Consider the following 14,518-nt stretch of genomic DNA (forward strand, 5'->3'; position numbering starts at 1 on the left):
ATCCTTAATGGGGGGGGTACAAAAATAAGTTATAAATCTTTTTATTTTTGGCTGGGGGCAGTTTGTCTAAAAGCACATTCTTCCATCTCAATTCTATGGCTCATTTCTTAACACTGGGCAAATTGGCACTTGGGCAGTATCCCATAGCAACCAATCAGATATTTATTTTCTCAACTAGCTGGAGGTAGAATAAAAGCAAACATCTGGTTGGTTGCCATGGGATACTGCCCAGGTACAAATTTGCCCAGGCTTTATAAATTACCCCCCCGAGAATGGGGGTTTTCAATCACACAGATAATTCCCAGCTGCAGGGGCTTGTAGTTCAACATCTACCCTTCAGATCCGCAGGCTGCCATGACAGTCAGGTTCTTACCATTCTTCTCTCTGATGCCCAGACTGGGGGGGAAATAATTAGCTATAAAATTATATAAAATTTCCACCCAAAACAACTTACCATTTTTAATCTTTTATTTAAAAAACTCTATCCCCCTGAATGGTCTCTAATAATATAAAAAAAAGCAATAAAAATCTTTTTCGGACAATGTATTTTACAATGTTCAAGGCCTTTAGTCGGGTTTAACTCTTGGGAGGTCACTGTAAAGCGCGTAAGTAGTTCCGTCTGTATAGGAGCCGGGGCCACAGGACTATTTCCTATTCCAGCAGTAATAGGTTTATTTATTATCTCTTATAGATATATATTAATATTTCATAAGCGCAGCAATTAATTCCCCACCCTGTTCTATTAAAATGGATGGCAAAGTGCTGGCTGTGAAAAAAAGTAGAAAACACATTTTTTTTCTTTCTTTTTTTTCATTTTTTTTTTTTTTAACATTGGGCATTCATTATGAACAACATTATCTTTTTCTGTACAAGAGAACTTTGGGTCCGATACAGAAATATAAATATAAAACAAACAGACTATAAAAGGAAAGGAAGAGTTTATCCTGGTGTTTCGTTCTGCCGCCACTGGTTCCGCTGGGTCCAGCCTCGAGGTGTCGCTGCATGAGGGGGCAATGGGGGGCTGGGGGGGGGACTGGTAATGGCATTGGGGAATGGGGGGGGGGGGGATCACGCAAAGGTCTCTTACTGAGAGCTGGCCCTTTCTAGAATGTGGAAATCGTAGTGCTTTCTGCTTGTTTTCAGTCTGAACTTGTTCATGAAGTTATTGTGTTTCTTCAGCGCGCTCTGAGCGGCCGACACGGTGGGGAAAGTGGCTACGATGGTGTAGGTGGAGGCCAGGTCCGGCGAGGCGTTGGAGTGTTCGCTGCTCGTGTGGTTCTCCCCGCTGCCACAATAGTGCGGGTGGTGTGGGGTTGGTTGGGAGCGAGGCTCCCGCAGCCACCGGATACTGGCGCCGGCCTTCGACAGGTCTCCTAAAAGCATTTCGGCATCTTTGCGGCTAATCCCCTCCGGCAGCTCCGTGATCTCAAGGACTTTCCCCATTCCGGAAACAACTGGGAGAAAAAGACGGCGTTATTACGGCACAGCCAGTGTCATCGACAGCCCCCTATCTGTTACCTATATCATGGGGAAGGGGACTCAAACAGAAGATACAATATAGACAGCTGTATAGCAGGAATTTGCACTTGGCCTCTACTCTTTATGCCAGAGCCACATAAACCCATTTAATAGCAATGAATTCCGGAACCTGCAGTACAGACCTGCGCGGAACCAATTCTTAAGACCCAGTAGTGACCTCGACCCACAACCCACATCTTTACTCGCTCTGACCCACTAACCATCCCGACCCACAAATGCCTTATCCACAACCCGCTGACCACCATTAAATGGGAAATGCTGTTGCAAACCAGAAGTGGGCGGGGGTAGGAAAGAATGTTTATAGGAGTAATATAGGTAATATAAGATAAGAATTGTACAGCGCTGCAGAATATGTTGGCGCTTTATAAATAAATGTTAATGTAATGTAATAAGAAATAATGGACTTGAGGGGGGCCGTATGGGACATAGCAGTGAGTAGCCAATCAGTGACTTGAGGGGCGGTCATATGGGACATAGCAGTGAGTAGCCAATCAGTGACTTGAGGGGCGGTCATATGGGACGTAGCAGTGAGTAGCCAATCAGTGACTTGAGGGGCGGTCATATGGGACGTAGCAGTGAGTAGCCAATCAGTGACTTGAGGGGGGGGGCACATGGGACATAACTGTCAGTTAGTTTGCATTTGAATCTGACCAGCGTGCTCACAAACTGACAGTTATGTCCCATATGCCGCCCCCCCCCTCAAGCCACTGATTGGTTACTGACTGCTAACAGCTTAAAGAGCTGTAAAGCAGGAAGTAGTGTTCTGGCTATTATGTTAGACATCTGCCCACTCCAGCCTTTATAGATGACATTTTTGCCCAACTAACTATATTGAAAACATTTTGCACAGTCTGTCTGTTTTACCCAGTTTCATTTTTACACTGAACCTTTAAGACAGCAACAAAATAACCCCCCTCCCCACTGACTGGCAAATGTGGGTCCCGTAAAACTGACATTCTGCTTAAAAAAAAAAGGTTTTGGCTGAATTACTGCTTACACATGTGTATCATGCGATCCTATTATCCATTGCTGTATATGTGTGCAGGAATCCAGGAAACAATGTCTGTACCTGGGTCCCCCGGGCAAAGGTCTGTGGAAGCGGCTTTTTTGGGAGCCTTCTTTCCTCTGTTTCCGTGCCGGTGGCCAGGCTGCCCCTACGCAGAGAACAAGTCAGCTCCAATGAATCAGATATAACATCAGACAGCATAATATTATATATTATGCTGTCTGATGTTATATCTGATAATATATATATATATATATAAATCTCAACTCTGTAGATCACAACTGAACTCATTTATCTAATAAATTCCTCCTGAATTTAAAAAAAAAAAAAAATGCCCCCGATAAGTTGTGGGTACCAACCTGTTGGTTAATGTGTCCCTGTATCACATGGGGAGCATTGTAATGTAACGGCTGCCCGAGCAACGGATACCTGGTATCACCTGTTAGAGAAAGGAATACAGGAAACCCAGTTAGGGGATAATTCATATGTAATGAGACACATTGCTTTATGTCTTTAAAGGGGAACTTCACCCAAACACAACTTGTTTTTTTGAAAAGTAAACATAATTTCAAGCAACTCTGCAATATACACCAATTCAAAAATATATATGTAAAATGGTTTGGAACAGTTCCCTAAGCCCCACCCCCTGTTCCCTAAGCCCCGCCCCCTGCTGATCTGGCTGACTACTTTGTGACTCAAATAAAATGTAACAGTAGTCGTCTGTCCCTCAGCCTGCCTCCTCCCAATCCCACAATCCCCTGCTGCACACGTGATGTCAATAAGGAAAGGAACATCCCAGTGCAATGCATTGTGGGTTATGTAGTTCCTGCATGCTGTCTGTAAGCTGTGGAGAAGTTGTTACAATTTGTAACATCAGTGTTTTAGTCCCTCCTCCCCTGCCAGGATTTCAATTGATGCAGAAAGAGAAGAACTGTTTTGCAGCTGGATTTCAGCATATAAACATGGGATTTATTCCTACTGTTTGAAGGAACAGATTACAGGGATAGGGGTATTAGGGGTTTCTGTGTTGTGTGGGGCTTTGTAACAAATTTTGGTTCAAAAGCCAGAGTTCCCTTTTAAACTTTGTTTTAATTCAGACTGAAAGATACATTGGAATCTCTCGGCAGTCACTGCTCAGACAGAGAGAAGGGCCGTTCCTTACCTTGCCCGGCAGTAAATGGTCGCGAGAACTGAGTGACGAGAGGAAGAGGAGTGAGGCCGGGCCGAATGTTCTTCATGTTGGTTAAATGAACAGGCAGAGGGGACTGATTGGGCGAGGTGACAGGACTCCCCAGGTGGGTGTTATGCTAAAGGTAAAAAAAGACAAAAATATAAATGAAAATTCATTAAATGTCAAAGTAACAAGATTTTCCTCTTTAGACAAAACAATGTAGGCTCAAATACATACAATTCCCAGTACAGTAACGTAGTAAAATGCTACCTAGCAACAAGTGACACTCCCGAGGGAAGATTTTCCAGTGCAGCTGTGTCACGCTCTCCCCTTACCTGTGTGGTATGGTCCAAGCTGCTGTACTCTATAGACTTCTGCGCTCTCTGGTGGTCACAGTAATATTTATTTGGTTTCCATTGAGGTGGTGAATGTGTCTGAGGTGGAGGATTATTAGGTACATTCAGCTGCATCATCACCATTCCACCACCAGGGGGAGGCGCCGGCACAGCTACAAACGGTGCAGAAAGAACACATGAAGTTACAAAATGGCCCCCGGCATTAGACAATTACCCCACAATAAAGTCTTATTTCTTTCAAGAAGGAAGACGTTGCGTCCAAAAGCTGAATTTTTTAGCAGGTTGCGTAAAGGGGAAATGAAACCAAACAGAAGAGCTTCATGGAGCAGCAGCCACCATGTGTTGTCTTTACTCTAATGGGATTATTTAAAAAAAAAAAAAGAAAAAGGCACTATGTTTGCCCAGGAGCAGTAACCCATAGTAACCAGGGAGAATTTACTAATCACCTGTTTAAAAGCATAGGCCACGCCACACAGCGGCAATGCCACGCCACACAGAGGCAATGCCACGCCACGCGGGCTACCGGGCAAACTTAGTGCCTTTTATTACATATGGGGGCAAGTGCTCTGCCATTTGGCAAATGTACACGTAAGTGGCGCTCTCTCGAAACATGTAACACGGAAGTGACTTACCTCCACACTGAGGGCCCGGCATAGGCTGCGTATTGCACGGTGATGTTGTTCTGTTAAACTGTATTGGTTCAGATCCTGACGGTTGGATAAATCCCACTGAGGAGCTGAGAAAGAAAGAGAGAGGCCAATGGCATCAGCAGAAGAAGGAAGAGACTGTCACAGCGAGAGAGTGAGGCGCAATGAATCGCCCTTGCCCGGCACTCACACAGACGTGCCATTATACAATCACCAATGAGAACCCACCTCATGTTGTTTTGCTGCCCGGGTGATATGACGCTATAATACACCGGCATTCCTGCTGCGGGTAACGGCCCTGGGTTGGACTGACTAGGAATCAGCACCGGTTGGTGGTATGGCTGCTGCGACACAGACTGAGAGCTCTGTCGGACTGGCACCTATAGACGCAAACAGGAGACTCCATGAAGGCTGAGGTGTCCCTGTCCCAAAGCAAATGGCACTTTCTGGATACCCACAATGGGACGCCATACCTGATAGGAGGGCACTGAGGAGTACTGCACCATCACCCCCTGAATGGGGTTTGTAAGGTTGCTGGGCTGCCCACCAACTAGCGCTTGGTTCTGAGGCTGCTGGACGATGCCCTGGAAATTCGGCTGCTGGTTGGACATTACAGTGGGGAAACCTGGGGAGAGTCACAGGCACCATTATTGTCATGGTCACAGATCCTGCTCCGATTGTGTGTGACACAAATGCTTCAAGCTGCCAAATTATTTTACTTTAGGCCTGTACAACTCTAATACGTGGGATTTTCTCATTGTTGTAAGTGTGGAATGAATGCAGCCATACAGAATAGTATCTCAGCCATAAAGCAGGGCAGGACTGCTGCTTACAATGGGAGGGGGGGATCAGATAGGATCTGTGCCACTGTGACAGAATGCTCTGTTATACAGATAGCTAGAATCTCAGCCATAAAGCAGGGCAGGACTGCTGCTTACAATGGGGGGATCAGATAGGATCTGTGCCACTGTGACAGAATGCTCTGTTATACAGATAGCTAGAATCTCAGCCATAAAGCAGGGCAGGACTGCTGCTTACAATGGGGGGGGATCAGATAGGATCTGTGCCACTGTGACAGAATGCTCTGTTATACAGATAGCTAGAATCTCAGCCATAAAGCAGGGCAGGACTGCTGCTTACAATGGGGGGGGAATCATATATATATATATATATATATATATATATATATATATATATATATATATACATACTGGAACAAGGACAGCACTCCTAGGATTTAAAGAATTGTGAGCAAAATATAAATGCAAAAATAGAAAGGTTTATTACTCAACGTTTCAGTCTCACACAGAAACCTTCATCTGGAGTGGAGTGTTTGTGAGACCAATATATATCTCCAACCAAACTAATCTTCTTAAAACTTATATACTTAAATACAGTCACATTAATAAATTGCTTGCACTGCTTATATAGTTTGTTTGGGGACTGAAAGGACATTCTCAGTTAAATGCTAACTGCTACAAAATCCCCGGCTTGGTACATAGACGCTGCAGATTCAGATGAGTCAGTTCCAGAATGTGGCGATTCAGGAGCAACACAGTTTATTTACAGTAGAAGGAGCCATCTGCAGCAATTCTCCAGGACGCTCGTTAAAATAAAACTGCTCGGCAGAATATTAAAATAAACTGTAAATGCACTCGTGCAGAAATCATATGGGTATGTCAGCGGGGAACTCCAACCCCTGTAAATTCTAACTATATGGGGCACTTTTTTATGTCTAAATGACCCTGTTACACAGCAAATAATTCCCTCTGCCATTTAACCTTTTATTCTTGAACCAACAAATGTATTTGTAGCTGTAATATTGGTGTGTAGGCGCCATCTCAGTGCATTGTGCCTGAGTCTGAGCTTTCAGCCAGCGCTACACATTAGAACTGCTTTCAGCTAACCTATTGTTTCTCCTACTCCCATGTAACTGGAGGAGTCCCAAGCCGGACTTGGATTTCTTACTATTGAGTGCTATTCTGATACCTACTGGGAGCTGCTATCTTGCTCCCTTCCCATTGTTCTGCTGATCGGCTGCTGGGGGTGAGGGGGGGATATCACTCCAACTTGCAGCACAGCAGTAAAGTGTGCCTGAGTCTGAGCTTTCAGCCAGCGCTACTCATTAGAACTGCTTTCAGCTAACCTATTGTTTCTCCTACTCCCATGTAACTGGAGGAGTCCCAAGCCGGACTTGGATTTCTTACTATTGAGTGCTATTCTGATACCTACTGGGAGCCGCTATCTTGCTCCCTTCCCATTGTTCTGCTGATTGGCTGCTGGGGGTGAGGGGGGGGGGGATATCACTCCAACTTGCAGCGCAGCAGTAAAGTGTGAGTGAAGTTTATCAGAGCACAGGTCACATGGCTGTGGCACCCTGGGAAATGAAGAATATGGCTAGCCCCATGGGAAAAACAGATTACAATGCAGGATTCTGCTGGAGAAGCTCTATTAACTGATGGGTTTTAAACATCTAATACACAGTTGCACCAGTTATATTATTGCCCTTGAAAGCAGTTATTTGTCCCTCTATTTTCTGCACTGCTGGTTCAGACTCTTAATACATGTAGATGATTTAATAGGAGAAGGGCAATAGACAGGGAGACGGAGGGTAAGAAGGGGAGGCAGAGAGACCAGAGATTTCCCTGTGCAGTAAGGGTTAATACGAGGAGAAGCCGCACACAGATAATGGCCGTTATTGTGCCGAGAGATCAGGAAGATTAGAAGAGACTGAAAAAGAGACCGGTTCACTGTGAGAAACTTAAACCCTCTCAGACAGCGCTCCGGGCCCGGTTCCAGCCGCTCAAACACCCGGCACCAGAGCAGCTTGCCACTAACGACACGAAGGGCAACTAATTACCAATATGGGTTACAAACGAGCAACAGTATCGCGTGAGTTAATCGGATTGACAATGAGGAACAGACTGCGCAGAACGGTTATCGGTATCTGTATCGTGAGAGTGTCCATCTGCTGAACAGTAAGGCGGCGGCACAAGTTGCATGTAGGTGGCATTAGCCATCTGTACCTACCTCCCACCGCCGGGCTCTGCCAGCCATCAGGGCACCAGAATGATAGCTTACATTATATACACCTGGGAGTGGCTTCTTAGCAAACAGCAATGTAAATCAGTCATAAAAGACTGAAAGAGAGCATTATGGGAAGGGACTGGATAACAGTTTCCCAGGTAACGGATCCCGTATCTGTAGAGGCTCTCCGTTCCATTGCTGAATAGGCAGCTGTGTATTGTATTGATTCTCTATGAGCCAGGGCTGCTCGCTCCATCAGATTCTGTAAGCCACACCCCTAAGCCTGACCATGGGAAAGAGAGCAGCCCAGGACGAGGAAGTACATAACATTAGAACTCTGTCGCTGAGGGGAGGTTGGTTCCTGGTGAAGCAAATGCAGATGAGCCCAGGTACTATTCTCAATGGGTTTAACTAAAGTACAATTATTATTCTATTACACTCAGACGGAACCCTTGTGGAACCTCCATGGAGGAAGAGAGACAAACCTGTGGTGTGGGCAGCCTGCGGCAGTGATTGGCTGGCTTGGGAACTGTACTGGACGGACGCCACTGGCCGATATTGTTGACTGGAGTGTGGATATTGGTTTGGGGCACAGTAACACGTCGGTATCTGAAACGTGAACAAAGTCCGTCATACATGCCCTGGTAAAACCAATAAGCCTTTATTATAAGAAAATCTAGGACCCCGTCCTTTCTCACCCAAATCCCCGCCCTCTGTCAGAAGCCCCGCCTCTGCATGTATGACCCATATGTATGCCACTCACCTGCTGTATAGATGGCTGCATGAATCCCTGTTGCTGCATGACTGGCTGGTTAACGGGCGGGTTCGAGGCTGAGTAAGTGGGAGGAGGCACAGACTGCCCGAGGGGGGGTGCTGGGGGTGGAGGCGGGGCCATGATATATCCAGGTTGGGCAGACGGTTGAAGCACCACTGTTGACTGGAACATTGTCGAATGAGCATCTGAATTGTCCGCAGATGGCTGCCTGGCAAGACTCATATGGCTAAACTGGGATCCCAGGTTATCTGGCTGAACAGAACAAGAACAAAACCCACATTAATCAATGTAATAAATATACAGATTGGACCATCCTATGTGCTTAAGGGGGGGGGGGGGGGGTAGGGGCAAATATCATCCGACCTATCACCTGATAAAAGACCACGAAAATGTAATTTCTCTATTGAGTGCAATGATTATATCTACAATCAAGGATTTTTCTTAAAGGGGCAGGCACCTTTTAATGAACATTTAGTCAAATTATCAGTATTTAAAGACAATTTGAAATTTGTCTCTAACAGTTTTCCTCCTATCCCAGGGCTCCTCTACCCAAGAGTGTGCACCGGTCCAGTGTTTACAGATAAGTCAGCATCGTTATATATTTCCTTAATTATTTCAGAACTCCGGGGATCTGAGCTCTTTTTTGAAGAGTGGGCATAGGCGCCCCTGCTTGTGTTCCTTAGGAAAGTTCTGCACTCGCGTAAAGGAGATTTCAATTTGATGCCTAAATGGGAACTCCGGCTTCGGAACCTTAATCTATTAAAGAGCCCCACCCAACACAGAAACCCCTAATATCCCTATCATTGTAATCACCGTGTCTAACTGCATAGAGACCGTGTCTAACTGCATAGAGACCGTGTCTAACTGCATAGAGACCGTGTCTAACTGCATAGAGACCGTGTCTAACTGCATAGAGACCGTGTCTAACTGCATAGAGACCGTGTCTAACTGCATAGAGACCGTGTCTAAATGCATAGAGACCGTGTCTAACTGCATAGAGACCGTGTCTAAATGCATAGAAACAAGGGGGGGGACTATGTATAACTGTATAGAGACTGTGTCTAAATGCATAGAGACTGTGTCTAACTGTATAGAAATGAGGGGGGGCTATGTATAACTGTATAGAGACTGTATAACTGTATAGAAATGAGGGGGGCTATGTATAACTGTATAGAAACGAGGGGGGCTATGTATAACTGTATAGAAACGAGGGGGGCTATGTATAACTGTATAGAAACGAGGGGGGCTATGTATAACTGTATAGAAATGAGGGGGACTATGTATAACTGTATAGAAATGAGGGGGACTATGTATAACTGTATAGAAACGAGGGGGGCTATGTATAACTGTATAGAAACGAGGGGGGCTATGTATAACTGTATAGAAACGAGGGGGACTATGTATAACTGTATAGAAACGAGGGGGGCTATGTATAACTGTATAGAAACGAGGGGGGCTATGTATAACTGTATAGAAACGAGGGGGGCTATGTATAACTGTATAGAAACGAGGGGGACTATGTATAACTGTATAGAAACTGTATAGAAACAAGGGGGGCTATGTATAACTGTATAGAGACTGTATAACTGTATAGAAAAGAGGGAGGGGCTATGTATAACTGTATAGAGACTGTATAACTGTATAGAAACAAGGGGGGGCTATGTATAAATGTATAGAGACTGTATAACTGTATAGAAAAGAGGGAGGGGCTATGTATAACTGTATAGAGACTGTATAACTGTATAGAAACAAGGGGGGGCTATGTATAACTGTATAGAGACTGTATAACTGTATAGAAACAAGGGGGGGCTATGTATAACTGTATAGAGACTGTATAACTGTATAGAAACAAGGGGGGCTATGTATAACTGTATAGAGACTGTATAACTGTATAGAAACAAGGGGGGGCTATGTATAACTGTATAGAGACTGTATAACTGTATAGAAACAAGGGGGGGCTATGTATAAATGTATAGAGACTGTATAACTGTATAGAAAAGAGGGAGGGGCTATGTATAACTGTATAGAGACTGTATAACTGTATAGAAACAAGGGGGGGCTATGTATAACTGTATAGAGACTGTATAACTGTATAGAAACAAGGGGGGCTATGTATAACTGTATAGAAATGAGGGGTGCCATCTGACCCCCCAAGATGTTACTGGGCTTAAGGACAATGCAGTGCCGCTGGACAGGTTAAAGTGACCCATTGGGTGGGGGGGGGGGTAGATTTTGCTGGCTGCCCGCAATGAGTCTAATTGGGAAGGAGGCGATGGGGTAATGTTGCTTTCTCATCAGGTTACGTAGGGCCCCCCCGGAACAGGCTGACATTGCAATGTGCAGATTTAAGGCTGGAAACACCAGAGCTCAGATCCCCCGAGTGGGGAGAATAATTAAGGAAATAGATAACGATGCCAAATTGGACAAGGTTAGCAAAAGTTGACTAATCTATAAAAATGACAACTCCCCAAAATATGTTCATTATGGAAAGCCCCGAGGATAATTAGCGGCTTTGGGGTAATTAGGAGGATAGTGAATAGCAGAAGAGGGTTTCTTGGCGCTAATGAATTGATTATGTAAATGGCGTTACATAAGGCCGGCCCATTGCGCTTATTTAGGGTAACATTGCCGGGGAGGCCCCCCCCCACACTGCCTAATGCAGCGCTAATTAACAAATCAGGAGATATTACCAGGACATTGCTGAAATCAAATCCAATCATACTTTAATTGCCAATTACTGCTGAATGAAGGGAAGATGAAATTAAACTGCAGCCCCTCCGAATTGCCATGGTTACAACCAACCGGAGCTAAAAGCCTATTGCTTGATGGTACGGCTGCAAAATATAAAGTCAGTCTGATACTAAGGGCTTGTGATCTGAGCTGTTAGCCTCCTTGTTAGGGAGTTTAAGCCCCAACACTTCAGCATTTCATCCCTTCCCTGTAATTCGCTGAGTTTTTGGTGTAAGTTCAAGTACTACCCTTATAGGATTGGGATCTTCCCCTAAATATTCTTCTATAGCTTTTACAGACTCCTTGCCCTACCCACTGTAGGTTGCCATCAGTGTTCTAGTCCCACCCACTGCTTGAGTTACAGGCTCCCAGTCCATTCCCCTGTAAGTTGCCATCAGTGTTCTAGCCCCACCCACTGCTTGAGCAACAGACTCCCTGCCCCACCCCTTGTAAGTTGCCATCAGTGTTCCAACCCCACCCACTGCTTGAGCCACAGACTCCCTGACCCACCCCTTGTAAATTGCCATCAGTGTTCTAGCCCCACCCACTGCTTGAGCCACAGACTCCCTGCCCCACCCCTTGTAAGTTGCCATCAGTGTTCCAGTCCAACCCAAGTCAGACTTGCTGCCTCTACCCAAGTAAGCTGCCATCAACATTCTAGTCCCAGTAAGTTGCCATCAGTGTTCTAGCCCCACCCACTGCTTGAGCCACAGACTCCCTGCCCCACCCCTTGAACATTGCCATCAGTGTTCTAGTCCCACCCACTCTGAGTCACAGACTCGCTGCCCCACCCTCTTTAAGCTGCCATCAGTGTTCTAGTCCAACCCAAGTCAGACTCACTGCCCCTTTCCAAGTAAGTTGCCATCAGCATTCTAGTCCCACCCACTGCTTGAGTCAGAGTCTCTGCCCCACCCTGTAAGCTGCCATAAGTGTTCTAACCCCACCCTCTTTAAGCTGCCATCAGTGTTCTAGCCCCTCCCACTGCTTGAGTAGTAAACTCTCTGCTTCTCAAACTAAATTTCCATCAGTAATAAAGTTAACTGCTGCTGTGTGGGACCCAGAATCAAAGGGGGCCCCCAGTGGGGGTCATGACTGAAGCACAATTACTGGATGTGTGTTGAAGGGTTCTGGCAATTTTTAGCCATAGCAACTTACATACATAGATACTAGAGCCACTGCTTCAACCTGATTCAAAGGGACCAAAAAAGACTTGAGAGCCTGTATTTATATTTATATATATATGGGTGGGGGCTGCCATATTGTTTCCCTTAGAGTCAGTAGAAGGGTACAGCACAATCCTCCCTCTATACTCACATTTCTACATAATAAAGTAGCAGCTTTATTCAGCTGAATGACTCTGCATAGACTTTGTCATAATGTGCATGACCACTAGGGGGGGGGGGGTGTTTTGACGCTGTAAGTCAGTGAGAGCTTTAGCAGCTCCCATGTAAATGTATAGAAGTTCTATTTAATGCAAAGGGTGAAATAAAACTTAGGACCCCCCCCCCCCCCCTATAGGGGTTACTGGTTAATTAGTTGCTTCAGTAGTAAACTGTGCCGCCCTAACACTGGGCATAGCAGCCCGCTTCCGCCACCATTTTATTATATTGAGGCTTAATGACAAGGTGGGAGGGCATTTGGGCACTTGGCAGCGGAATGAAAGGCGTCTCGGAGACAAAGGCGTTGGGGACCCCGCAGCCGCCTCGCTCTGTTCCGCATATAAGGACATTGGAGCAGGGAAGGTTACGCAATTGGCTCTGCAGTTATTACAGGCTGACAGCTTAATGATAAATGCCGAGCAAAAATGAATCCAATTAAACAAAAACAAAACAACAAGCCCTGCATATTGCACATCTCAAGGGCATTCAGATACAACTAATGTACCGGCGTCTCCAAAACGCAGATGTGCAGCCTGACAGCGGCTGGGAAAGTCTGCCCAGTATTCTCTCTGCCAGCAAATGGCTCATCATAAAGGGCTGCTGTGTTTTATGGTATCTCTCTGTACAGGCTATGGGCAAACTTAGGGGGCTGTTCCTGCTGAATTGTGCTTAGTACAGGGGAATCCCTATGTGCCATAGTTTTATGGTATCTCTCTGTACAGGCTATGAGCAAACTTAGGGGGCTGTTCCTGCTGAATTGTGCTTAGTACAGGGGAATCCCTATGTGCCATATTATTATGGTATCTCTCTGTACAGGCTATGAGCAAACGTAGGGGGCTGTTCCTGCTGAATTGTGCTTAGTACAGAGGAATCCCTATGTGCCATAGTTTTATGGTATCTCTCTGTACAGGCTATGAGCAAACTTAGGGGGCTGTTCCTGCTGAATTGTGCTTAGTACAGGGGAATCCCTATATAGGGGAATTTCCAGAGGTTTTAAAGTTATTTGTTATTGCAATTAAAGAAGTATCCGACTGGCTACACCCCTGCTTGTTACTAATAGAGGGGATTACAACAATAGGGAGGCTTAATGGGGTGATAGGGAAGACTTATGAGTGTGAGACAATGGTAGTTTAGGCAAGATTGAAAATGCATCAAAAATGCCTTGACAGAAGCTGAAGAAAACAAAACAGGAATATTAAACATTAACAGTAACCTCAAATAAAATAGGAAACTAAGAATAATGGGTAAGTTGCCCTTTAAAAAAAAAAAAAAAAAAAAAAAGTTGAGTTTAACACAATGCAGGGTCGTTATGCCGATTACTGTAACGAGCCTCCCCAGCGAGGAGCAGAGCGTATGGCAGGTGGGCAGGAGGCGCTGACGCCAGCAAGGGAGACGGCCAATAATGTCATTAAATCATCATAAAACTCCCCGGCCGCTCTCATAACCGAATATAGAGAATTCCCAGAACAACTGGACAATTTCTTTAATTAAAAATTTGTAAAGAATATTTTGGAAAGCGGCTGTGTAATTAGTTATGCAAATGTAAGTAACTGATAGGATAAGGTCATTAAGGAACGGAAGAGCACTTCCAGGCACAAGTACAATTAGCGTTAAGTCTACCCCCCCCCCCCCCCCCGGCACCTTCGTTACAGCCCCCCCCCCACTATAATTAGCCATTATTCCTTAATATGAATGCTGCCCGGGGTTATGATTCTGTCCTCAAATGCCTTAATCAGTGCCATTAAAGGGGAGGTAAACCCAGGAATTGTTTCGAGAGACAGAACCAGGAATACAGAAAAGGACACAGACACCCGACTCTCCGTAGCAATTACATTTATATGGGACTTTAAATCCACTGGAAATGTGAAACTGATATTGTGAAGTTACC

General features: G+C 45.3%; 1 protein-coding gene and 1 non-coding gene across 10 annotated transcripts in view; both read right to left on the bottom strand.

Annotated features, from left to right (window-relative positions):
- Positions 1-324: 324 nt before the first annotated feature.
- The window catches only part of r3hdm1 (R3H domain containing 1), a 79,094-nt gene continuing 64,900 nt past the window's right edge, over positions 325-14,518 (bottom strand). For 7 of the 9 annotated variants that reach the window (XM_012970937.3, XM_012970939.3, XM_004917645.4 and 4 more), the window contains 10 exons: positions 8,510-8,773; positions 8,232-8,355; positions 5,193-5,344; positions 4,948-5,099; positions 4,705-4,808; positions 4,052-4,224; positions 3,708-3,852; positions 2,905-2,984; positions 2,609-2,693; positions 325-1,454 (listed from right to left, as the gene is read on the bottom strand). In XM_012970937.3, coding sequence (XP_012826391.2) covers positions 1,084-1,454; positions 2,609-2,693; positions 2,905-2,984; positions 3,708-3,852; positions 4,052-4,224; positions 4,705-4,808; positions 4,948-5,099; positions 5,193-5,344; positions 8,232-8,355; positions 8,510-8,773 — 1,650 coding nt within the window. In that variant the 3' untranslated portion in view covers positions 325-1,083. Of the gene's footprint in view, positions 1,455-2,536; positions 2,694-2,904; positions 2,985-3,707; positions 3,853-4,051; positions 4,225-4,704; positions 4,809-4,947; positions 5,100-5,192; positions 5,345-8,231; positions 8,356-8,509; positions 8,774-14,518 lie in introns of all 9 variants that reach the window. The other 2 variants (XM_012970940.3, XM_012970942.3) reach the window with 2 other exon arrangements.
- On the bottom strand, positions 7,443-7,525 carry mir128-1 (microRNA mir-128-1). Its single transcript, NR_049676.1, has one exon. It is a non-coding gene; the product is annotated as a microRNA mir-128-1 (primary transcript).

The sequence above is a fragment of the Xenopus tropicalis genome, chromosome 9, assembly GCF_000004195.4.
Source record: "Xenopus tropicalis strain Nigerian chromosome 9, UCB_Xtro_10.0, whole genome shotgun sequence".
Taxonomy (NCBI): Eukaryota; Metazoa; Chordata; class Amphibia; order Anura; family Pipidae; genus Xenopus; species Xenopus tropicalis.